The sequence below is a fragment of the Carcharodon carcharias genome, chromosome 12, assembly GCF_017639515.1.
Source record: "Carcharodon carcharias isolate sCarCar2 chromosome 12, sCarCar2.pri, whole genome shotgun sequence".
Classification (NCBI taxonomy): Eukaryota; Metazoa; Chordata; class Chondrichthyes; order Lamniformes; family Lamnidae; genus Carcharodon; species Carcharodon carcharias.
This window is the reverse complement of record NC_054478.1, coordinates 48,925,215-48,952,675: the sequence shown is the minus strand read 5'-3', so window position 1 is coordinate 48,952,675 and position 27,461 is coordinate 48,925,215. Positions and strand designations below refer to the sequence as shown.

General features: G+C 41.6%; 2 protein-coding genes across 23 annotated transcripts in view; one reads left to right on the top strand and one right to left on the bottom strand.

The window, feature by feature from the left end:
* zranb3 (zinc finger, RAN-binding domain containing 3) overlaps positions 1-24,916 on the bottom strand; it is a 122,053-nt gene extending 97,137 nt beyond the window's left edge. The window contains exon 1 of the mRNA XM_041201037.1: positions 24,807-24,916. Coding sequence (XP_041056971.1) covers positions 24,807-24,811 — 5 coding nt within the window. The 5' untranslated portion in view covers positions 24,812-24,916. The remainder of the gene's footprint in view (positions 1-24,806) is intronic.
* Positions 24,917-24,993: 77 nt separating this feature from the next.
* Positions 24,994-27,461, top strand: part of LOC121284774 (R3H domain-containing protein 1-like) — a 131,243-nt gene continuing 128,775 nt past the window's right edge. For 3 of the 22 annotated variants that reach the window (XR_005944539.1, XR_005944538.1, XM_041200400.1), the window contains exon 1: positions 26,504-26,633. The gene's annotated coding sequence lies outside the window, so the exon portion shown is untranslated. Of the gene's footprint in view, positions 25,085-26,079; positions 26,203-26,450; positions 26,634-27,461 lie in introns of those variants that run through there. The other 19 variants (XM_041200386.1, XM_041200387.1, XM_041200391.1 and 16 more) reach the window with 12 other exon arrangements.

The window sequence follows — 27,461 nt, the reverse complement described above, 5'->3', positions numbered from 1 at the left end:
GAAGTAATCATCGATGTACCAGAGAAAGAGTTGTGGAAGGGGGCCGGAGTAGCACTGGAACAAGGAATATTCCACATACCCCATAAAGAGACAGGCATAGCTGGGGCCCGCAAACTGAAGGAACAACACCTCATCTTCCGACTAGGCACTTTACAGCCTTCCGGACTGAATATTGAATTCAACAACTTTAGGTCGTGAGCTCCCTCCTCCATCCCCACCCCCTTTCTGTTTCCCCCTTCCTTTTTTTTTCCCGATAAATTATAAAGATTTTCCTTTTCCCACCTATTTCTATTATTTTTTTAAAAAACTTTTTTTAAAAATTTTTAAAAAAAATTTTTTTTTTTTTTTTTAAATCTTTTATGCTCTCCCCACCCCCACTGGAGCTATACCTTGAGTGCCCTACCATCCATTCTTAATTAGCACATTCATTTAGATAATATCACCAACTTTAACTTTAACACCTATGTGTTCTTTTGTACTATTGTTCTTGACATCTTTTGATGATCTGCTTCTATCACTGCTTGTTTGTCCCTACAACCACACCCCCACTCCACTTCTCTCTCTCTCTCTCTCTCTCCCCCCACCCCCCACACACACACCTTAAACCAGCTTATATTTCAACTCTTTCTTGTACTCGAACTCAACTTCTGTCGAAGGGTCATGATGACTCGAAACGTCAACTCTTTTCTTCTCCGCCGATGCTGCCAGACCTGCTGAGTTTTTCCAGGTAATTCTGTTTTTGTTTTTGTTTTGGATTTCCAGCATCCGCAGTTTTTTTGTTTTTATCTCTATACATCAGACTAGCTGGCTTTATTGCAATTAAGACACACACAGACACAGACTATACTACAATTCCAATTTAAAAATAATTTCCAACAACATTATAGACATTAATATCTCTTCAAGACAACTAGCATATCAATATGACTGACCATCCTTGGATATCTTGGCATAAAATCTCTTTTTGTTCCATTTAGTTGCTGCTTTACATGTAACTCTATGAGCTTTTCTTTGATTTTGTACCTCTAAACTAGTCTGATTCTAAACTAATTGAAAAAGGGAATGGCCCAGAGTTTTCAGTTGTAAGGATGTCAACATTTTCAGCGTTGTCATTACAACATTGAAATGACAGCAAATTTTGAGAGTCCACACATGCACAGTTAAACATGGAAATCCAGAAGTTCCCATCAGGGATTCTCTTCTCTACCACACGGTACACTGCTCAAGTCCCCACAACAGATTAAACACATACATGCCTACAAAAATACACTACCATAATGACTTTAAACAAATCCCCAAATTTATCATTCCCAGATAAATCTTCAACAAGGCAACAAAAACCAATAGGCTATAGAAATCACTTGTGTTGCAACCAAGCGAGGAAGGATAAGCTGGTTTTCCTCTTTTCCCATTACCCGTTAGGTTGGAGCAGAGGTTTTGGATTTTAAGAAGAGTGCGGTATTGCCAATTCATAATGCACTTGACTGTGTGAAGTTTGTAAGATTTAAGCTAGACGGGTATTCTTGAGTTAAACACGCACGGCATTGGTTTTATTGTACTAAAACCCATCCAGGTAAAAATATTAATGTTAAAAATGTACAAAAATATCCTACTTCCCGCTAATGCTCACAACCACACGCTCAAATCCCAAGCGTGCAGGAAAAAATACAACTTTGGAGTATCAGATGTTAAACTTGGCCAAGCTAAAGTGCAGATCAAAAAAAAGGAGTCAATAAAGATTTACTGATTGTATCCAGAGGCATAGGCTCTTCAGCTGAGGCAGTTAGTTTAAAGTTATGGCTGGTATGTCCCTATTCTCCAAGAAACACTGTCGTAGAAATGCAATGACTATTCGTAGAGTCTGTCTGTTGTAGGAATGTAGACACACCTTTAACTTAGCAAAACAGGGTTCAAAGCTTCGATGGAATATTGTGTAGAGAGACACAGAAGAGAGACAGCAGCTCCAGCAGCTAGAATATCTGTCAAATCCCAAATTCAAGCATCCAAACGGTCGTCCCACAAGACCGCTCTCCATGGAAGATTTATACAGTAAAGTCCCACAGTTTGTGACTTCCTGACTCGCATTTTCACTCACCTGCACTTTGCGCACACAATCACACATCGCATGAGTGCTCATCTGCAGTTTCTTCTCCCTCTCTCTTCTTACCCCAGGGAGACAACAGCCATAACAGAGCAGAGACCGGAATGGTTGCAACTGAAGTGCAGCCCGAATGAAAGGATTAACACGGAAATAGCCGTCATTGCAGCGCAATTCGGACATGTTCCTTTTGCAATCTCCACCGATGTATTGCTCAGAGGCTCCCCCGTCTGTCAGATAGATACCGCACCACAATTTAGAGCAGAGTAACTGCCCAAACCAATGTTCCCCCCACATGGCTGGAACCTATCTAATTCAGCCCCATGGAAAAGCACGCTCGTTGTTTGCGATTTTGCCGTTTGCAAAGTTTTGCAGGAACGTAACCCCCATGAACGGTGGGACTTAACTGTATTCTAAAAGGAAGCCAATCAGCTCATGTCTGGCACAGTTCCTCTTAACCATTGTGATAGCAGAGGTGATTAATTTTAATTTTCCTGCAATTAACTCCTGAATTCTTCATACTTCCATTTGGAGGAGATAGGAAAGAAGCTTTTCACATCTCCAGGAAGGTAACTGTCTGTTGTTGCCTCCATAGATTCTGCATCTCTATGAAATGAACGATGGCTACACAGATGCAAATTGGCAGCCATTCTATGTCAGTGCCTTTACTTTTCAGTGAAATGTCCCTTTTTTAAAAGTTTAATGTGTGAAACCAGTCAATGACAGATCAAATTAATTCCATATAGTATATCTTTGTGATACTTGATTTGATGTGAACTTTAACTTTTTGCTATTAGTCACTGAAAAAATTGAGAAAGTTCTATCTTGTTGAATATGGTATAACTCGGGTTTTAGCAGTGTACAAAGTAGGACTTACAAGTGAACAACCTCTCTGGCCCTGAAAAACTAATGTTATATTTGTCAAATGTCTAAATTTTCCATTATGATAAAAATTCCATAGGCTTTTAATAGAATTTCTTTTAAATTACTTCATAATATTTCAAATTAAAAATTTGTACATTCGGAAAGAATGACTGAGAAGTGGAAGATAATATGCGCATTTTATTCCTTGGTTTTCTGTCTGTAAGAACTCTTCAATGACTGCTTAGCCTACCAGGTGAGATCACTGTTGCTGATAACCTATAGTTGAAACCATAAGCGAATTAATGTTAAGTATTTGTGGGCATCTTCATTCGAGGTCAGCGGTGAGGACAGTCGCTTCATTATTAACCACAAAATCCAAAAGGCTAATGTTTTATTTGCTAACAGGATGCGCTCCGGTTGGTGAAGTCAAAACTAAGACACAGAGCTTTCCTTGTTGAGAGAGTTTATTGGCTTTGTTCAGTGTCAACACTCCTCACCTCCACCCAGTGTACCAGCTATCCCTGATTTATAGATGATCAAATGCCTATCATCTGTTCCTGTTAACAATATAAATGGCATTAACAAACATTAACAGTATAATTGATAAGACTTTGGCTCTTTTCTTTAAATTAAGACTGTTGAAAATATATGAACAATTTTTCAAACTAACACAAAAGAAACAAAATTATATTTTTTCATCTATGTTGCACATTATAGTACAACCATTAATAGATCCCATTTTCTGCCCTTTTTAAACAAAAAGGTTTTTTCTTCTTTGCCTTATATAAATAATTACAAAACAATCAAAGAAAATATTGGTCTTCCATGTTCTCCTTATAACACAGGGCATCTCTCTTCCAGTATATCTAACGCTTTCTTGGAGCAAGCACCTCTCTTCGTGAAAGAGTCTGACAATTGGTGACTTGCATCCACCCATTTTATTTTGGAAATCTCTCTTCCTTCCAACGTTGCCTTTACACTACAGCAAGGTCACCCCTCAATTGTTTTTCAGTGACACCCTTTGTCAAATGAACATAGTCCCAAAGAAAATAGTTATCCACATTGCATTTTATGGCCAAACGTTTCTCAGTTTGCACCTTACATAGGATTTCCTTCCGTATATCAGATAAGTACATACCCATATCTATTACTTCTACTAACACCACTGGTTCAGCAGCTAGGTGCTATCAACCACCCTTTTTATTTTCTTTACTTCCCAGGCAATGGACAACATTTACTAGAATTTTTTTTTTATTTTTAGCAGAAGAGGCCCTTCGGCTCATCGAGTCTGCATCGACACCTGAGAAACACCTGACCTACCCACCTAATCCCATTTACCAGCACTTGGCCCATAACCTTGAATGTTACGACAAGCTAAGTGCTCATCCAGGTACTTTTTAAAGGATGTGAGGCAACCCGCCTCCACCAACCTCCCAGGCAGCGCATTCCAGACTGTCACCGCCCTCTGGGTAAAAAGTTTTTTCCTCACATCCCCCCCTAAACCTCCTGCCCCTAACCTTGAACTTATGTCCCCTTGTGGCTTACCCTTCAACTAAGGGGAACAGCTGCTCCCTATCCACCCTGTCCATGCCCCTTATAACGTTGTACACCTCAATCAGGTCACCCTTCAGTCTTCCCTGCTCCAACGAAAACAAGCCAAGTCAATCCAACCTCTCTACATAACTTAAATGTTTCATCCCAGGCAACATCCTGGTGAATCTCCTCTGCACCCACTCCGGTGCAATCCTTCCTATAATGTGGCGACCAGAACTGCATACAGTACACCAGCTGTGGTCTCACCAAGGTTCTATACAACTCCAACATGACCTCCCTACTTTTGTAGTCTATGCCTCGATTGATAAAGATAAGGGTCCCATATGCCTTTTTCACCAGCCCACTAACATGCCCCTCCGCCTTCAGAGATCTATGGAAACTCACGCCAAGGTCCCTTTGTTCCTCAGAATTTCCTACTGTCATGCCATTCTTTGAATACTTCCTTGTCAAATTACTCCTTCCAAAGTGTATCACCTCACACTTTTCAGGGTTAAATTCCATCTGCCACTTATTTGCCCATTTGACCATCCATTCTATATCTTCCTGTAGCCCAAGACACTCAACCTCACTGTCAACCACTCGGCCAATCTTTGTGTCAACCGCAAACTTACTAATCCTACCCCCTGCATAGTCATCTATGTCGTTTATATAAATGGTGAATGATAGGGGTCCCAGCACAGATTCCAGTGGTGCGCCATTGGACACTGGTTTCCAGTCACTAAAGCAGCCTTCTGTCATCACCCTGTGTCTCCTACAACTAAGCCAATTTTGAATCCACCTTATTAAATTACTCTGTATCCCATGTATATTTGCCTTCTTTATAAGTCTCCCATGTGGGACCTTGTCAAAGACTTTGCTGAAATCCAAATAAACTACATCAACTACACTACCCTCATCTACACACCTGGTCACTTCCTCAAAAAATTCAATCAAATTTGTTAGGCATAACCTCCCTCTGACAAAGCTGACTATCCCTGATCAAACCTTGCCTCTCCAAGTGGAGATAGATTCTCTCCTTCAGAATTTTTTCCAATTGCTTCTCTGCCACTGATGTGAGACTCACTGGTCTGTAGTTCCCTGGCTTATCTCTACAACCCTTCTTAAATAGCGGAACCACAGTAGCTGTTCTCCAGTCCTCTGGCACCTCCCCCGTGGCCAGAGAGGAATTAAAAATTTGGGCCAGAGCCCCTGCGATCTCCTTCCTTCCCTCCCTCAGCACTCTGGGACACAAATCATCTGGACCTGGAGATTTGTCCACTTTTAAGCCTGCCAACACCTCCAATACCTTGTCACTCCCTATATCAATTTGCTCAAGAGCCTCACAGTCTCTCTCCCGAGTTCCATACCTTCATCCTCATTCTCTTGTGTGAAGATGGATGTGAAGTATTCGTTCTACACTCTACCGATGTCCTCTGGGGGGCCCTACTCTTTCCCTGGTTATCCTCTTACCATTGATATAGAATATCTTGTGATTTTCCCTATTTTTAACAGCCAGAGCTCTCTCATATCCCCTCTTTGCTCTCCTAATTGCTTTCTTAAGCTCCACCCTGCACTTTCCTTACTCCACTAATGCCTCTGCTGATTTGCTCTCCTTGTCCCTGCTAAAAGCATCTCTTTTCCTTCTCATCGTATCCTGAATATCTCTGGTCATCCATCTGGTTCTCCAGGCTTGTTACTCCTTCCTATCACTCTAGAGGGAATACGTTGAGCCCATACCCTCCCCATTTCCTTTCTGAATGCCCCCCCGACTGCTCTTCTGTAGATTTCCCCACAAGTAGCTGTTCTCAGTTTACCTTGGCCAGATCCTGCCTTATTTTACTAAAATCCACTCTCCCTCAATCTAAAACATTTTTTGCAACTTGTCTATTTCTTTGTCCATAACAAGCTTAAACTGTACCATGTTGTGGTTGCTATCACTAATATGCTCCCCCACCGCCACCCGAGCCACCTGTCCAGCTTCATTCCCCAGAATTAGGTCCAGCACTGCGCCGTCCCTTGTTGGACCCTCTACATATTGACCTAAAAAGCTCTCCTGCACACATTTCAGGAAATCCACTCCATTCAAGCCCTTAACACTATGTCTATCTCAATTAATGTTGGGAAAGTTGAAATCACCTAATATAATTACCCTACTGTTATTGTTTTTACACACCTCTGCAAATTGTGTACATATGTACTCCTCAATTTCCCGCTGACTATCCAGGGGTCTATAATAAACACCTAACAATGTGGCTACCCCTTTTTTATTCCTAAACTCTATCCACAAAGCTTCATTCGATGTCCCCTCAAGATATCATCTCTCCTTATTGCAGTAACTGACTCCTTAATTAATAATGCAACACATCCTCCTTTTTTACCCCCTCCCCTGTCTCGCCTGAAGACTCTATATCCCAGAATGTTGAGCTGCCAATCCTGCCCCTCCCTCAACCACATCTCAGTGATGGCTACTATATCACAATTCCATGTGTCAATCCTCATCCTTAACTCATTCTTTTTACCTGTAATACTCCTGGCATTAAAGTAGAGGCCATCCAGCCTTACCTAACTCCTTTGAAACTTAATGCAGCTGTACTCCCTCTGACTTGATTGTTTTACTATATTATGATGTGTCCCTACTCTGCTGACATTGTGTCCACTCCCCCTGCCGAATTAGTTTAACCTCCTCTCAACAGCACTAGCACCCCCTAAGGATGCTAGTCCCGACCTGGTTCAGATGTAGACCATCCTGCTTGTACAAGTCCCACCTTCCCCAGAAATGGTCCCAGTGATCCAGGAATCCAAAACCCTCCCTCCTGCAACAACTCTTAAGCCACATATTCATCTGTGCTATTCTCCTATTTCTGAGCTCACTTGCACGTGGCACTGGGAGTAGCCCAGAGATTACAACCAGAGAGGTCTTGCTTTTTAGTCTACTGCCTAACTCCCTGAATTCTTGATTCAAGACCTCATCCCTCTTTCTACCTATGTCATTGGTGCCAACATGTACCATGACCTCTGCCTCATCACCCTCCCCCTTCAGGATGCCCTGCAGCCATTCAGTGACATCCCAGACCCTGGCACCAAGGAGGCAACACGCCATCCTGGAGTCACATTGAAGGCCACAGTAGTGCTTATCTGTTCCCCTGACTATAGAATCCCTGATAACTATTGCTCTTCCTCCCCTCCTGTACAGACAGGCTGCTTGTGGTACCAGAAGCTTGGTTCTATCTGCACTCCATGGAGGAACCAGTGCCCTCATCAGCCTCCAAAATGGAATACCAATTTGCGAGCGGGACTGCAGGGGACTCCTGAACTACCTGCCTGTTTCTCTTGGACTGCCTGGTGGTCACTCATTCCCTTCCTTCCTCAAGTCCCTTCATCCGCGGTGTGACCACTTCTCTAAACATGCTTTCCACGATGCTCTCAGACTTGTGGATGCTCCACAGTGTCCCCAGCCGCCGTTCCAGCTCCAAAGCCCAAGCACACATGCTGGTCCCGGGCACTGGAAATGTCCCCGGCTTCTGGAAGTGTCCCCAGCTTCCCACATGGAGCACAAGGAGCGCACCATGGCTTTGAGCTCTCCTGCCATGACTTATCCCTTTAAATTAAATCTTTTAAATCAATTACGGTAGGGCGCTTCTTTCCTGATCCTTGTTACTACAGAATATACAAATTATAAAGTACAAAAAGACCTTAAACTATAAGTGATAAACACCAAGAACATGATAAACTCTGCTCTAATAGAATATCCATCTGGAAGATTGGCATATGAACCATTGCTAAAAACGATTAACCTCATATTTTCTGGAACACCCAAGATTGGAAACTTGGGTATGCACTTCTCTGGATGTAATTTCTTTTATGTTTTATTCGATCTCAGAACTTCCTCAACTGTAGCACGTTTCATCATAGTACTCAGTTCCAATACATCATAACTGGCATCAGGACTAGTCTGAGTGCACAACCTGTTCAACTGTCCAAACAAACTTCTTAATTGGTCTGTTTCTTCCTCGGATGCAAGATCCTCTTTCTGTGAGGACCTGCCGATTTATTGGGATGTGATTGACATTTTCTAAGTAAGATTGTTGATTCAAAGTCAATCCTGACTTATTCTGTTTAATGTTTAACTCTATATATTTAAAGGCCCTCAAAGCTTGACTTCCAATCTTAAACTCCTTTATATTATCTATCACCCATTGCTCAAATTCTGCAGAACCTCCTCACTGAAAATCATCAATATGCATTATCAAGATGCCTGCTAGTTTCTCTTTGTGATATCATAAAAACATTGCTGGGTCTGCCTTTGGCTGAATACAACCCATTTTCAGCAGGACCGACCTAACTGAGAAATATCATATCCTTGATACATCATTCAAGCCATAAACATGTTTGTTTAATTTCCACTGTCTCCCTTCTATTTAGCCAGTTTCTTTAGATCATTTCAAAAACATTTCCCTTTGAAAGCTCTCACCCTGCAAAAACGCAGCTTTTAGATAAATCAATTTACATTTCCAGGAATATGTTGCTAAAAGAGCTAAAAAAATCTTCAAACTCACTTTTCCTGCAGTAGGGGAATCCACTCTGACATTTTGATCACAAAGTATTTCTTCAAAACCCAGAGCCACTATTCTAGCTTTAGCCTTATACGTGCCATCCAGAAGTACCTTTTCTATGCGCATCCACCTGAGTGATAAGGCTGGCTGTCCCCTGTCTGGTATTTCAGTGCATACACCAAATACTTTCCAACTCTTTGTTTGACATCCTTTGTCAACTTATCTTCTAATTTGTTAGTAGCCACCAAAGCTTCTCAATCATAAGGGCTTCTACTTCTAGTGGCATTCCTAGCCTGTTCTATGGTCCCTGTTCTTGTCAAACTACGACCTTTACTTGCCTTGACACCTTCCAGACTACTCCTACATGATCTCTCCCTCCTATGATCAGAGTGCCTTTTCCAAGCCTGTGGTCGCTTCCCAGTCCACTTTCAGAACTCTCATTGCGTTTTCTGGCCTTCCACATCTCTACCACATTTTGCCACTCCTTCTTACCTTCTGTCCCTCATCTTGCGCATTCAGCCAATGTTTGCATTTACCAGTGGCTTTTCCTGCTCTCTCTATAATGGTGGAACCCCTCAATTCGCTGGCCCCTACTGGCATATGTGTTACTCCAGTGCCAACTTTGAGTAGTTGTCCTTTGAAATAAATAGCCTTATCATGTGCTTCAGTCTCACTTTGTTGACGTTAATCATCCCTTGATCTGACATCATCCACACCTGATAATTGTCCAACATATGTGTAAGTGCATAGTGCCTCTTCACTTCGTTACCCGTTCAGATTCTGTAAATGTATAATCAGTACCAATTAGCCTCAAGGAATTAACCCAAACAATTTGATTGCCATGTTATAAAATTATTGTTTATTCCATCACTGCCCATCACTTTACCCATGCCTTTCCATTCTTTCTGCCCTTCTCTTTTGTAACATACCAGATCCCTTGGATTAAAATTTATTTCTGATGGCCTTATGCAGTGCTGTAGGGCTTGCCGAATCTTCTCTAAAACCTCAGCCTTCATAAATGCCTTTCTCTCTGCATACAGGGCATTCAAGCGCTCAGAAAAAATTGAACTAATCACAGTCCCTTCTAAGGCCGGGGGATGATTGCACATCACCAAAGGTATTTTTGGATTTCCCCCGTAAACTAATTGATAGAGACTGGAGCCCCCAACCATTTGAATTGAATTCTTCACATACACTGCCCAAGCCAGGGCAAAGGTCAGTCTACAGCTTGGTTTGTCAGCTAAGATTTTGTGAAGCATCTCAAATATTACTCCGTGATTTTTTTCACAAACCCATTATCAAAGGGACTTTCCACTGCTGTGATCATTTCTACATTGTTCATATTTTCACACATACTTTTAAATTCACCATTGCAAACCACCACCACCCCCCCTCCCCCCCCTCGCCATTGTCAGTCAGGGATTTAGCCAGTGCTTCCAGTCCTATTCATTTTTCCATTATCTTGTCCACAATTACTTTTGTCTTTACTATATATTACTGTTAACAGACTGAACCTAGTTGCCATGTCTATGAAGTGTAAGAGAAGAATGTTTTTGCCCTTATCCCATACCTTCATGTCCATTGCTACAATTTCAGTAAAGTCTCTAGCTCATGGGAGACTCATTATGGGCAGTGATGGTGCCCTCTTTTTTTTTTTTTACATATAATTGCATTTCTCATTGATCTCTTCTATAAGTTTAGTAAAATCATCATCCATTACCCTGCAACCTTTAGCAGAATTTTTAACCTATGATGAATATAAGATGAAGGGACAAACAGCCGATTTAGTTTTAAAACAACTTGCCTTTTTTTCCTTTAAACTCTCACTCCCTAATGTCATCAGCACTTGTTTAAGGGAATACAATAATGCCCCGAATGGGAAATGTGTAGTTTTACAGTTTATTCAAAAACAATTGCCATACTGTGTTCCACATCTAATTTCATTTTGGCCTTTTTCATAGATGGCTTACTGAACAGTAAGGGCATTTCACTGGACACTACATCTGTACTAATAAAATGGTTTACCACTCTCTTTTGTGACTTTAACATGTTATCGCCCCAAACCTGAAGTAAAATTTTCATATTCCTTAACCTTACTTCAGTCTTTACTATTTAGTTAATGCAGATCTTTTAACCAATCCACTTCACATACTGGGGGCATGCACCCACTGTCTAACAGCACAACTGAATGAGTCTGCAACTGAAACACCCATTACCAGAATAAAGCTTCTGGTGACCAGTACAGTTTCTTCTGACTGATTAGTTTTGTCAATCCTTCCTTGCATGTGTTATTTCAAAATCCTGTTATTCCATTTTGGACAATTCATGGCATAAATGATATCCTGAGTCAGATGTGAAGCACCAGGTTACCATTCCTTAGTTATTCCCAGGGTTCATTCTCCTGCCATAGTTACCCAAATCCTGTCATCTGTTGGAGCTACCATAAGGGTTTCTATCCATATTTCTTTTGTTTATGGTTCTTCTTTCGCATTGACACCTGCACCCCATATCCAAGTAATCTTGAAATGCTGCCAGCATTGAATCCTCCATTTTTGTGTTATCACTAAATGTTTCATCGGTGTCATTAAAGTGGTTGGAAATGGATGTTTCCCCAATGTTTTTTAAAAAAGCTTCATGCATCTGTTCCAAAAACGTACCTCTTTTTGAGAATCTAATTCCAGTCAAGACCAGGAACCTATCCATGTTCGATATTTTAGCACAATCCAACACTTTGAAAACAAGCACTGAATTAGGGATATCCAAATAGAACTTCTGCAATCCATTTTATGGCCTGCCAAGTTCCATGATATATTCTTCTATGGAATAACTGTTCACTCTTCTAAATCTATCAAAATCTGACCATGCCTCATATGCAGTTAACAAGTCGATCTTTCTTATAAATTTTGTCCATAAATTTTAAGAGATTATCTAAACCTTCCTCAGGTATCCAAATGATGAGCCTCTAGCTCCAAAAATACTTTATACCTAATCCTGCTTCTGGTGGGAAGCGAAAGTGCCAAGGCCTTACCTTGTTTTTTCTTTGGTCAGAACATAACCCATGCCCATATACCCACTTCATTCTTCCATTGGTCATAAGGTTCAGCTTCACAGAACAATGGTGGAAAATCATACCTTAATACTTCATACTTGGTTTCAGTCATTCCTCTCCAAAATAACTTCAATTTCAATCTTCTGTCTGAAAAGGTATCTTAGCTTCCAGTCTTCAACTTTAGGCCAACCACCCTCTGCTACCAATGTTAACAGAATCTATACTAGTTGGTGAAGTCAAAACTAAGACACAGAGGCTTTCCTTGCTGATAGAGATTATTGACTTTGTTCAGTGTTAACACTGTACCTCCAACCAATGTCCCAGCTATCCCCTAATTATATGTGTTCAAATGTCCATCAGCTGTTTCCCTCAACAGTGTAATTGACATTAACAAACCATAACAATGTATTTGATAAGACATTGACATTACTGAATTGTCAGGACTAACTGTTGTTCTTACACCTATGTTCATAATTACAACTCACTGAAACATGGGAATCAGTGTACAGTAATATATCCGCTCCTGCTTTGTATGCTCGTATCTCCAATTAACTTATTCCATTAAATAGGTAATTACAGCACTAGTAAGTTCTAATACGAAATAAGTGTCAGTTGCTGTTTCAAAGTTCAGTGGCCACCATCTTAGTACACTTGCAACAATTTTAAAGGTATTACAATTTAAAAATCATACTTCACTGCTTAAGAAACAAAGCCTACTAGCTAACAATATAGCATCATATGATGCAGCACAGAAGGAGCCATTCTATTACTCTGGAACTTTGAAGGAGCTATCCCAGTTTCCAGCCAACCCACCCTTTCCACAAAACATTGCAAATTTTCCTCCTTTAGGTTGTTATTCAATTTTTTTCAAAAGGTTTTATTGAATATTTCCACCACCTTTTCAGGTTCTGCATTTCAAATCATAACTCAATACAATTTCCCCATCGATTCCTTTGTTAATGTCCTGTATCAATCTGTGCCCGTCAGTTACCTACTTTTCTCCCAGTTGAAAGTTTATCCCAATGCGCTCTAACAAAAACATTCATAATTTTAAGCACCTCTGTTAAATCTCTCCTTAACCCTCTCTGCTCTAAAGAGAACAACCTTATCTTGTCTAATCTCTCCACATAACTGCCATCCTGTATCCTTGGTACTTTTCTTGTTAATTAGCTGTGCATCCTCTCTAAAGACTCAAGATCCTTCCTAAAATGTCGTGCCCAAAATTGACACAGTACTCAAGCTGGGGCCTAACCAGTGTTTTACCCAAGGTTTAGCAAAAGGCCCTGGGTTTGTAAATCCAAAGTTCAATGCAGAGTGCAGGAGATCATGCCAGGAGCAGCAACAGGCATAGCCAAAAATGAAATATCAACCTGATGACGCTAGGTCCCAAGACTGCTTGCATGTCAAACAGAAGAAGCATCATGCTATAAGAGAGCTAAGCATCCCACAACGCATAGATCAGATGTAAACTCTGCAGTCCTCCCACATCCAGTCGTGAATGATGGTGGACAATTAAACAACAAACAGGAGAAGATGGCTCCACAAATATCCCAATACTCAATGATGGGGGAGCCCAGCATATCAGTGTAAAACACAAGCCTGAAGCATTTGTAGCCATCTTCCGCCACAAGTGCTGAGTGGATGACCCTGATCAGCCACTTCCTGAGATGCCCAGCATCACAGATGCGAGTCTTCAGCTGATTTGATTGGTTCTACTTGATATCGAGAGATGATTGAAGGCACTGGATACTGAAAAGGCTACGGGCCCTTACAACATTCCAGTAATATTACTGAAGATTTGTTCCCAGGACTAGCCATGCCCCTAGCCAAGCTATTCCAGTACAGCTACAACACTGGCATCTATCTGACAATGTAGAAAATTGTATAGGTATGTCCTGATCACAAAAAGTAGGACAAGTCCAACCCAGCCAATTCTCAATCATCAAAGTGATGGAATGGGTCATTGACAGCACTAACTCAGCATTAACCTATTCATTGATGCCCAGTTTGGGTTTTGCCAGGGCAATTCAGCTCCTGACCTCCTTACAGCCTTGGTCCAAACATGGACAAAAGAGCTGAACTCTTGATGGGAGGAGAGAGTAATTGTGCTTGACATCAAGGCTGCATTTGACTGAGTCTGACATCAAGGAGCCCGAGCAAAACTGAAATCATTGGGAATCAGGGAAAACTCTCCACTGGTTGGAGTCATATCAAAGGAAGATGGTTGTCGGAGGCCAAACAGCTCTGCCCGAGGACATTGTTGCAGGACTCCTTCGAGGTAGTACCCTAGGCTCAACCTAAGCTTCAGCTGTTTCATCGATGACCTTCTTTCCAAGGTCAGGAATGGGGACGTTCAGTGATGATTGCACAATATTCAGTACAATTCGCAACTCCTCAGATACTGAAGCAGTCTTCACCAATATATGGCAAAATCTGCACATCATTCAGGTTTGGGCTGATGTGTGGCCTGAATGTTACTCGCCACTTGAGTGCCAGAGAATGACCATCCCCTCCAACATCTCCATCTTCCCATTACATTCAATGCCATTACCATATCTGAATCTTCCACTATCAATATTCCAGGGGTTACCATTGACTAGAAACTTCACTGGACCAGCCATATAAATACTGTGTCTACAATAACAGGCCAGAGGCTGGGAATTCTGAGACAGGTACCCAAAGCCTGTCCATCATCTAAAAAGCACAAGTCAGGAGTCTGATGAAATACTATCCGCTTGTTTGGATGATAACAACATTCAAGAAGTTCAACATCATCCCAGCCAGACAAAGCGACCTGCTTGATTGGCACCCCATCCACCCTTTAAACATGCACTCCCTCCACCAGTAACCCACAGTGGCAGCAGTGTGTACTATCTACAAGATGCAGTGCAGTAACTCATCAATCTTCCTTTGATAAAATCTTTCAAACCCATGACCTCTACCAACTAGGACAAGGACAGCAGATGCATGGGAATATCACCACCTGCAAGTTCCCCTCCAAGCCACACACCATTCTGACTTGGAACTATATTCTTTCACTGTCACTGGGTCAAAATCCTGGAATTCCTTTCCTAACAGCACTGTGGGTGTAGCTGCACCAGATGGACTGCAGTGGTTCAAGAAGTGGCTCACTTTCTAAGGGGTAATTAGGGATGTGATTCCCACATCCCATGAAAGAATAAATAAAAAAATAAGCATTTATAGGTACTTTCTCAACCTTTTCTACTGCCTTCAAAGATTTGTGTTCATCCACCCTCTATGTCACCCTGTTCCTGATTGTACCATTTCATTCATATCAGCTCTCCCCATTCTTCCTACCATGATGGATCACTTCAAATTACTGTACTTTCATTTCATCAAATTTCACACACCCATTTCAATGGTCAGTCTATGCTCACCTGAATTACCTTACTATTCTCCTTGACGCTTTGCTACTTTTTGTGTTTCTTTTCAATTGTTGACTTTGAAATTATGCTCTGTATCACCCAGATCCCTGTCACTAGCAAAGGAACATAGGAACAGGAGTAGGCCATTTTGCCCTTTGAAATGGTTCAGTGAGACCATGGCTGGTCTGTATCCTAAGTCCATTCACCCGTTCTGGCTCCAAATCCCACGACCTTCTTTCAAGAAGAGTATCAGATTTCTACCACCCTTTGTACGAAAAATATTTCCTAATAGCTTGTCTTAATGATCTGGCTCTTCCTACCATGCTCTAATTTTCATTACACTTATTGCTAGCTTGCTCTCTTGCCTCATCCTTTTCCTTTAATTTACCACATCTTCCCTCACAGTAGCCCATGAATCAAAACCCACTCTTCCTGCACCAATCTTTGAGCCATACATTCAACTCCCTAATCTTATTTACCCTTCAACAATTTGCTCGTGGCCAGAAAATAATACAGAGGTCATTACTTTTGAGGTTCTGCTTTTTTTTTTAAATTTAACCCCTAGCTACTCATACTCCCAATGCAGAACCTCTTTCCTAATCCAATCTATGTCATTGGTGCCTATGCAGACCACGACAACTAGATGCTCCCACTCCAAGTTCCTCTCCAGCTCCGAGCAGATGTCCCAAACCCTGGCACTGGGCAGGCAACACAGCCATCTGGACTCCTTGATCTTGGCTGGACAATGAGAAGAAAAATGGAGGCTTCTAAGAAATGCACTGCAATTATATATGTTGGACAAATTAAATCGGTAAAGGTAGCCTGGAAAACGAGTTCAGAATGCTTTCAGGTCAGTTTCTTATTGTGTTAGCTAAGCCATTTATTAGGCATAGTAAATAGTTGCGGTCCCAGCACAAATCTATTTTGATTTAAGTGACCCACAAGTCACTTAATTCCAATTTGCACACATACCCATTATCTCTATTACCTGTCTTCTATTGCCGAAACAACCTCCTATCCAGGTCAATTATTTTCCTTCAATTCATGAGCTTTAACATATTATGTGGAATATTACAGATTGATTTCAGGAGGTTCATATAAACTACATGAATATACATTCCCATGTCTATTACTTTAGTTACTGTCTCAAAAAATTCAATTGGATTCGTTATGACCTGCCCTTTACAAATCCATGATGACTCTCTCTAATCAGCTCAAATTCCCCAAAGTGCTCAGTCACTACTGTTAATTATAGATTCCAATAATTTCCCCACAGCAGACATTAGACCAACAGGTCCATCATTTCCTAGTTTCTCTCACCTGTCTTAAATAATGGTGTTACATTTCCAGTTCTCCAATCTAAAAAGGGACAATTCCTGAAATGAGCGCACTTTGGAAATTATAGCTAAAGCATCTTCAATTTCCTCACCTACTTGCTTTAAAACACTGGCATGGAAACCATCTGGCCCTAGGAGTAGGTCAGTCTTTAATACTGTGCCATTATTTTCTTTCTAAACTGTTGTCTTACTTAGATTAAACTTAGTCCTTTGTTAATGATTAATTTCCTTATACTATCAGGTGTATTAACCTTCTCCTCCACTGTGAAGACTGACAAAAAGTAATTATTCAACAAGTCTGCCATTTCACTATTTTCATTTGCAAAATTATCCATTTCTATTTTTGAAGGGCCCACATTTCCATTGACTACCCCTTTCCTCTAAAATAAGAGTGAAATCTGTGTGTCATATTCCCTTTTTGCAGCTCTCTTCCTTTGCTGATCTTTCAGTCTCTTCCAGTCCCCATTGATCTGGGGCTCAGGTTCAAATCCTACCATAGCAAATGGTGAAATCTGAATTCAATAAAATCTGGAAAATAAGTCTGATGACCACAAAACCATTGCCGATTGTCATAAAAACCCATCTGGTTCACTAATGTCCTTTAGGGAAGGAAATCTGCCGTTCTTATCTGGTCTGGCCTATATATGACACCAGACCCACAGCAATGTGGTTGACTCTTACATGCCCTCTGAACAAGGGCAATTAGGGATGGGCAATAAATGCTGGGCTAGCCAGTGCCGCCTACATCTTATGAACAAATAACAAAAACCTACACTACTCTTTGCATTTTTGCATGCTCTCTATTTTATTTTCACATTATCTCTCACCTTTTGTCAACAATGGCTGTTTTATTTGCTAAGCGCAGCTCTTGCCACTTAAGGTACAAACTCATTCTGAATTAAGTTCAATGCTTGTTTGAATGTTTCTCACTAAACAGTTTTAATAAGCTTCAAAAACAGCAGCGGTCCTAATATGCAAACCCAGTGGTGGACACCACTGTATTCTCCTCAGCCTGAAAAACAACCATTCACCACTACTTACTGTCCCTTAATCAAGTTTCTATCCACACTGCCACTGGCTCATGAATCCCATTAGCCTCAATTTAGCCAATAGGTTTACTATGTAATACTACTACAGAAAGATAGTGTATCTGAATAAATGTTCATCACTATAACAAAATAAATGTTGTTATAAATCTAACATAAGTTTATCTTTAATGCTACTGACACATCTGGGAAGCCACACACTTTGCAACTGCTCAGGCTGCATGACCTTCAACAAATGATAATTTTGTACAGGGTGATGATCAAGTTTGTATCGAGATTTTTTAGAAGATTCTGTAGCTTTTAAATTAAAAATTTCAGTTAAAGCATTACAAGAATTTGAATAAAGTTAATCATGTTATTTTGAAAATGTGATTATTAAATTTTTATTATTACCTTACTGTAGACATTATAAATTTCAGACACAAAGGAAATTGTGGATAAACTTGGGATGTTTGGATGCCATATTGAAGTTTGCAGGTACAAATGGAGACCATGATCAACAACAAAGACAAGCTTGTTCAGGAGGATGTAAAAGAGATTGTAGATTATGCAAATCAGCATTGAATAAAAGTCAATGTGCATAAAATAAGTGAAGAATACACAGAACATAAAGTCAAAATTTTCAGCATTTTTTGTGTATGTTTCAAATCCATACATTTTGAAAAATGGGATGACAAACAAATCACAGATACCAGTCTGCAGCCAATTCAATTCACCCTACGTGATATCAGGAAACAGCTGAAGGCACTGGATACTGCAAAGCCTGAAGGCCATGACAACATTCTGGCAATAGTACTGAAGACTTGTGCTCTAGAACTAGCAGCACCCCTAGTCGAGCTGTTCCAGTACAGCTACAACACTGCACTTACCAGGCAATGTGGAAAACTGCCCAGGTAGGTCCTGTCCACAAAAAGCAGGACAAATCCAACCCGGTCAATTATCACTCCATTAATCAACTCTCCAACATCAGCAAACTGATAGATGTCGTCAACAATGCTATCAAGTGGCACTTACTCAGCAATAACCTGCTCAGTTTGGGTTCTATCAGAGCCATCTGACTCCTGACCTCATAACAACTGTGGTCCAAACACGGACAAAAGAGCTGAATTCAAGAGGTGAGGTGAGAGTGGCTGCCCTTGAAATCAAGGCAGCATTTCCAACTGAGAATGGCATCAAGGTGCCCTAGCAAAACTGAAGTCAATGGAAATCAGAGGGAAAACGCTCCACTGGTTGGAGTCACACCGAGCACAAAGGAAGATGGCTGTGGTTGTTGGAAGTCAATCATCTCAGTCCTAGGTCATTGCTGTAGGAGATCCTCAGGGGAGTGTCCTAAACCTCACCATCTTCAGCTGCTTCATCAATGACCTTCGCTCCAGCATAAGGTCAGAGGTGCGGATGTTTGGTGATGTTTCCACAGTGTTCTATCCAGTTTTCAACTCCTCAGGTACTGAAGCAGTCCGTGTCCAAATGTAGCAGGACCTGGACAAAATTCACGCTTCGGCTGATAAGTGGCAAGTAACATCACACCACACAAGTGCCAGGCAATGACTATCTCCAACATGAGATAATCTAACCACTTCTCCTTAGCATTCAATGGCATTACGCTGAATCCTCCACTATCAACATCCTGAGGGGGGGTGACCATTGACCAGAAGCTGAACTGGGCCAGCCATATAAATACAGTAACTACAAGAGCAGGTCAGAGACTGAAAAGTCTCTGGCAAGTAGCTCACCTCCCTGACTCCCCGAAGCTTGTCCACCATCTACAATGCACAAGTCAGGAGTGCGATGGAATACTCTCCACTTATATGGGCGAGTACAACTCCAACAACACTCAAAAAACTCGGCACCATCCAGGCCAAAGCATCCTGCTCAAGTGGCACCCCAACCACCACCTTAAACATTCACTCCCTCCATCACCAACACACAGTGGCAATGGTATGTACAATCATCAAGATGCACTGCAGAAACTCATCAAGGTTTCTTTGACACAGCTTTCAAACCCACAACCTCTACCATCTAGAAGGACAAGGCTGCAGGTGCATGGGAACATAACCACCTGCAAGTTCCCCTCCAAGCCACTCACCCTCCTGCGGAGTTACTCTAAAGCCACTTGCCCTCCATGGAACTATATCGCCATTCTTTACTGATGCTGGGTCAAAAGCTTGGAAATTTCTCCATAACAGCACCATGGGTGTACCTACAAAAACGGACTGCAGCAGCTCACCATCTTCTTCTCAAGGGCAATGGGGGATGGGCAAAGAATGCTGGCCTAGCCAATGAAAGAATATAAAAAACAAGGGATCTAGAGCCCTAGAGGTCATAATCCAGGTACAGAGTACAAGAGGAAAGGTACAATACTAAATCTATACAAATCATTGTTTAGGCTGCAGCTGGAAGATTGCCTACAGTTTTGGGCAGCTGACACGAAGGATATCAATGCCACAAAAAAATACTGAAGGTATTTACAAAGATGACAACAGGAATTTGAGGCCTTCCTTATTATGAAGTGAGAGAAACTGGAGGATTTTAAATCACACCTGAGAAGCACATGTGATAAACAAACTTCTCCTAATTTACTCAATCAAAACTATTCTTATTGATCTGTGAATTGCTAATTTGAGGCTATAAATTTAATAGCACCACAAAAAGTAGGAAAGGAAAGGTTCGAAGTTATTAAACAGAGCTGTTTAGATATGGAATGCCCCACCATATACAGTAGTGGAAGCAGAATTTGTAACAGCTTTGAAAATGGAAGCAAGTAAAATTTTTGAAAAAATAGACAATTAAAAAAGATTATAGGGAAAAAGACAAATTGAGTTTAGAGGTTACAATCTAATCTTAATAATTCAACATCAATATCACATATATGTGAGAAATAAGAGAGTCTGGATTAACACAAGTAGGAATTTAGAGCTGAAAATTCATTATCAGATCATTTAAATTCAGCAACTTTGAAGTAAGAGTATACTGTAGTCCAGAGGTTCACCACTGGGTTTTGTGGGCCACTCAGAGTCACAGAACTGTTATGGTGTAGAAGGAGGCCATTCGGCCCATCGTGTCTGCACCAGGTCTCTGAGCATTTTAATTTAGTGCCAATCTCCTGCCTTTTCCCCACAATCCTGCACATTGTTTCTATTTAAATAATTATCCAATGCCCCCTTGAATGCCTCCGTTGAACCTGCCTCCACCACACTTCCAGGCAATGCATTCCAAACCCTAGCTACTCACTGTGTGAAAAGTTTTTTCTCACCTTGTATTTGCTTCTTTTGCAAAACACTTTAAAACTGTGCCTTTTGGTTCTCGATTTGTTTATGTGTGGGAACAGTTTCTCCTCATCTACTCAGTCCAGACACTTCATGATTTCGAAAACTTCTATCAAAACTCCTCTTAGCCTTCTCCTCTCAAAGAAAACAGTCCCAACTTCTCCAATCTTTCCTCATAACTGAAGATTCTCATCTCTGGAACCAATCTCGTAAACCTCTTCTGCACGCTCTGCAATGCATTCACATCCTTCCTATAGTGTGGCACCCAGAACACAATTCCCCAGCAGAGGTCTAACTAATGTCTTATAAGTTCATCATAATCTCTCTGCTCTGGTACTCTATGCCCCTATTAACGAAGCCTAGAATACTGTATGCTTTTGAAACAGCTCTCTCTACCTGTCCTGCCACCTTTAATGACTTATGTACGTATACATCCAGGTCTCTCTGCTCCTGCACACCCTTTAAAATAGTACCCTTTATGTTATACTGTCTCTCCATGTTCTTTGTACCAAACTGCATCACCTACACACCTCTGCATTGAACTTCATCTGCCACCTATCTGTCCACTCCACCAATGTGTCAATGTCCTTTTGAAGTTCTACACTGTCCTCCTCACAGTTTACAATTCTCAAGTTTTTTATCATCCGCAAACTTTCAAATTGTCCCCTGCACACCAAGATCTAGATCATTTAAATGTATTAGGAAAAGCAAGGGTCCCAATTCCGGCCCCTGGGGAATGCCACTACAAATCTTCTTCCAGCCTGAAAAAGTACCCATTAACCATTACTCTGTTTCCTATCCCTCAGCCAATTTTGTATCCACATTGATACTGTTCCTTTTATTCCATGACCTATAACTTTCCTCACAAGTCTGTTGTGCGGCCTTTTGGAAGTCCATATACACCACATCAAGGCCTTCCCCTCATCAACCATCCGCTACTTCTTCAAAAAACTCCAGCAAATTAGTTAGACATGATTTTCCTTTAACAAATCCATGCTGACTCTTCCGAATCAATCCACATTTTTCCACATGACTATTAATTCTATCCCAAATAATTGTTTCTAGAAGTTTCCCCACCACCAAAGCTAAACTGACTGGTCGGTAATTGCAGGGCAGATCTTTACAACCTTTTTTGAACAAGGGTGCAATTCTCCAGTCCTCTGGCACCTCCCCCGAATCCAGGGAACATTGAAACATTATTGCCAATGCCTCTGCAATTTACACCCTCACTTCCTTCAATATTCTTGGATGCATCTCATCTGGTCCTGGTGCTTTATCAACTTTAAGTACCGAGTTCGCCAGGTTTCAAGGTATCCACTAAAAACTGCGTACACCTCTCTCTCAAGAATTTTTAAACCCATGCTTGAGCACCATAATTTTTGACTCAGCAATAGCCAGTGACTTGAGCTTCAGTGCTCAAGCAGGCGCAAGAAAGCTTGCAGCCACAGCTTTCATCTGAGCCACAATCTCTTCTGTCCTTTGATCTGTAAAGCACATGGATACTTTAAGACAAAAACAAAAATAGCTGGAAAAACTCAGCAGGCCTGACAGCATCTGCGGAGAGGAATACAGTTAATGTTTCGAGTCCCTATGACTCTTCATCAGAACTTTAAGAACTTCTCTTGTTTACCAGAGGCATTTCAACCTTCCTTTGATCTGGGGAATTACAAGAATAATTTACATCTCTAACAAAGACAGAGCAATCCTTCTCATCTTTCTGTCTTCCAGTCCCCAGTTGCTGTTTTTTGCCTCACAGCCTTCTAACTCGGACCTTGTAGGTACACATGAATCTTCCTCTCAGTAGTAATTATTTGAAGTTTGTTTACCAACCTCTCAAGCTCAGGTGTTCTTTCCCATTACATTTAACAATTAAATCCCCAATCTAAAAGTTATATTCCTAAAACACATGAATCATGATTTTAGACATTTTCATAATAACAGTTAACAAAGCAAAAAATTGACTTAATTGTCTAACTAGTTTTACATAGAAAAAGTACTTGTGTTACAAGGGGTCTCCGGAATTTTTATAGCACTGCAGTTCTCCAAGTACTGTGATTGTTTTTGCAGTTGTAGTTTATTTTGTCAAATATGAACAGAAACAAAAATATTTTTCCCAGCAAAAACAAATCAAATTTTAACTAAAGAAAAGATAACCAAGTGGGATATCCTAATAATTTTTTTGAAGTAAATTTCCACAGTAAGCCTGTCTGGAAAATTTCACCAACATAGCAATTACATTGCAACTGGAAGAGGCATTTTGCATCATCACCTGGTTAAAGGAGCATCGCTATCTGTTTGAGTTGTTCGATGGAATAGGTTAGTGTCAGAAAACAAAAACAGAATTACCTGGAAAAACTCAGCAGGTCTGGCAGCATCGGCGGAGAAGAAAAGAGTTGACATTTCGAGTCCTCATGACCCTTCAACAGAACTGAGTGAGTCTAAGGAAAGGGGTGAAATATAAGCTGGTTTAAGGTGAGGGGGTGTGTGGTTGTAGGGACATGCAAGCAGTGATAGGAGCAGATAATCAAAAGATGTCACAGACAAAAGAACACAGAGGTGTTGAACGTGGTGATATTATCTAAACGAATATGCTAATTAAGAATGGATGGTAGGGCACTCAAGGTACAGCTCTAGTGGGGGTGGGGTGGAAAGGCTAGCAGGGCATAAAAGATTTAAAAATAATGGAAATAGGTGGGAAAAGAAAAATCTATATAAATTATTGGAAAAAACAAAAGGAAGGGGGAAGAAACAGAAAGGGGGTGGGGATGGAGGAGGGAGTTCAAGATCTAAAGTTCGTGAATTCAATATTCAGTCCGGAAGGCTGTAAAGTGCCTAGTCGGAAGATGAAGTGCTGGTCCTCCAGTTTGCGTTGGGCTTCACTGGAACAATGCAGCAAGCCAAGGACAGACATGTGGGCAAGAGAGCAGGGTGGAGTGTTAAAATGGCAAGCGACAGGGAGGTTTGGGTCATTCTTGCGGACCGACCGCAAGTGTTCTGCAAACCGGTCGCCCAGTTTACGTTTGGTCTCTTCAATGTAGAGGAGACCACATTGGGAGCAACGAATGCAGTAGACTAAGTTGGGGGAAATGCAAGTGAAATGCTGCTTCACTTGAAAGCAGTGTTTGGGCCCTTGGACGGTGAGGAGAGAGGAAGTGAAGGGGCAGGTGTTGCATCTTTTGCATGGGCATGGGGAGGTGCCATAGGTGAGGGTTGAGGAGCAGGGGGAATGGAGGAGTGGACCAGGGTGTCCCGGAGGGAACGATTTTGTTTTTATAGGTTAGTGTCAGTTCTATTATCACTTCATGTGTAAGGATATTTCCAGTGCAAAAGGCGCGATTAGTAGAATTTCCTAATCATGTAAAAACTGTATTACTATCCATATATCTTTTCAACGCATAACGAACTTAACAGCTCTCTACTACGACGTATCTCTCTCATCCCCTCCCCCGATCAAAGAGAAGTATAGTTTCTATACAATACGTCTTTCAACAAATCATATTGGCAAATGATTTAAGCAAACGTCAAAATGAAATTTAAGATACTTTACAAACAAAAAATACTGTCTAAACAGTTTTACTAAGAATCATAAAATAAAATAAAACCACTTTAAAGCACCAAATTTAAAATAAGCACACTATATCTTATTTCGCAGAGACACAAAGACCTAAACTTACTGCATACAGGAACAAATTTCCCCAAGTGAAGAACTGTTACATTGTCACATTGGTCCCCAGAACCGCGCTCAGACCGAGCCAATAACGTCATCGCGCCGGCGTGCTCCGCCCGCCTTAACGGAGTGACGCATGGCGTGATGACGCAGGCACTGGGCGGTGATGCCGGGTCAGCGTCTGGTTGGGGGTGGGGGGTTTTTTCTATAGATTTCGGGGGGTTTGGGTTTTATTCGCGCCGGTTTCCTGTTTGGCCGCTCGATGAGTTCGCACACGGATGGTGGGTAAGGCTGACGCGTTCTTGCTTGTTCAGTGGGAGGGTTTATTTGGGGTTCTGTTTTTTTTTAAATGGACGAGCAGCCTTGAGAGAAGCTCCGCCGTGCGCGGACGCCGGAGCTCGAGCGAAGCGCCCGCTGCCTTAATCTGACGTGATGGCGGATTAGCCCCGCCCTCTAGCGGGGCTCATTGGCTCAGGGTCACCATTGTGTCCTGATGATTGGCAGCTGCCGGGGGGGGAGGGGGAAGAATGGCAGAAAGCAAGAAAAATTGTTGCTGTTCCCCCCCCAAATAACTGCTTCAGAATCTCCTTAATAATTTAAATAAATAAGCAAATCTGATATTTAGCTGCAGAAAATTGATCCATTTGGCGTGCAAATTACATGATTTAGTGGGGTGGGGCTGCAAATAAAATTGTTGTCAGGACAACCTGTTGACATCTATCATGTGTTACAGCCCAGCATAATTGTAGATCAGTGCAAAATATAAGCGACGAAATTTCTGAACATCAGTGCCTCTGGGCAGTGTTTGTCGAAGGCACCAGCCCAGTGCTGGTTACCATGAATAGGGGTGCTGGACAATTGGGAGCAATGGGAAGAGAAAAATCAACAGTCCAAAGAATGGGGGATCAAAGCTTAATGCAATCTGCCATATTCCAATTTATCATATGTTTACCCGGACAGAGATGTTTCTCTCCATTATAACCGACCATACGCCCATGCTCCTTAGTTGGTGTTACAGTTCAGATGGGTGTTTTGTTAAACACCACATGTACATGTGCCATTTAATTTATTTTTTTTTGCACTTTACTGTCCAGTGGGCCGAGCCAACGCAGAGTGACTTGTGAGCAGTGCTAACGGGAAGCTCTGGTTTTGGGTGTAGCCTCCTGAGCCTTTTAAACGTTTATATTTAGAGTAACTCCGGGTTCGGCGGCGGCTGCTGCTGCGGCCTCTATTGGTCCTTGCCAGTGTCAGTCGGCGAGCGTCACCGCTTCCTCCATTAGGCTTGGTTGGAGCTGGCTGAAGGGAAAGAGAGAGAAAGAGGGGGGCCGCCGGGGTAGGGGGGAGGGAGCTGGGTTCAGCCATGCTCCCGACTCGATGCAACAAATTCTCTCGGTGGAAGGCTGGTAAGATTTTTTTTTAATTAAATCCGTTTCTCCCATGGCTGATCCCTTAGTTTGAATCAGGGGTTGGTATTTCTGCTTTCACTGCAAGAAGAGGGGGGGGGGGGGGGTCGGAAAACCCCGGTGGTAAATGAGCGCCACGCACAGTGAGAAGGTCATCACCGTTTCTGGTGTCGGACGGATAAAGGGTTCGCGGAAGCGACGTATGGAAAGGTTTGACTGGGTAAAATTAGCTCGGCGGCCTAGGCCCCCACCCCCACCCCCCTTCTAATAGGCCGAAATACTGGCCCTGTGCTGGGGGAGATGCAGTAACCACCTGGGGGGATTTCAAACAGACGGTACGTGTGCGTTAGTATTAGCCTGGATATTACCCTAGCTCGTTATATCACGCGTGTGGATAGCTATCGAGAGAGTGTACGACATGTTGTAACCAGGTGAGAGTTCGGCATGGTTCATTATTCAGCCACTGTAGTCAGACCTAAACCCGGCATTTTTTTCCCTCTCTGGAGGCTGCATTTTATAGTATGGCATTGATGGGAGAGTAGCTTGTTTGAATCTGGGTAATAGATAAAACAAGGTCCAGTCATGCTACTAAAATAGCCCAGTATAAATATAGGACTTGAGTACATCAGACATAAAATCTTACCGCCTTTATACTAAAATACATTGCGATTTGTGTTTTCGACTCACCGAATAGAAAGCGATGATGAGTAATGAAATAGAATTGTGATTTTTGCTAATGCGGGTATCATATTGCACCCCTAACGTTAACCTCATTTTAGTCGGTAGCGATCTTGATTATTGTGGTTTTTTAGAATTTGACAAGCTCTCTGATCTTGTTATTTTGTAGTTAAGTTCCTCTGTAACTGGAATTGCCCATCTTTGAATTCTGTCTTTTTATGATTAGCTCACTGACCATTGGAATAGATGAGTTGTGGTCGGAAGACGAGCAGGAGGCGTGCCATTTTTCCCCTTAATTTTTGATACATTGTGTTGTAGCTCAATCGTTTTACTTATTGGCTTTTATAAAATAAAACAGTTTAAATTTAATGTGCTGGATCCTGTTAGGGCGGTATGCAATGAAACTTAATATTCATTAGTGCATGTCAGGGATATTGCCAAACACTTCATGAGAGAGATGTAAAACACTCAGACAATGGAACTGCAAAATATGTCTGAATATAGAAAGCTCTTTCAAAAAAATTGCAATAACATTTTTCTGGGTAACTGGAAATATCTGATCGGATGCGGTGCCATCAAGG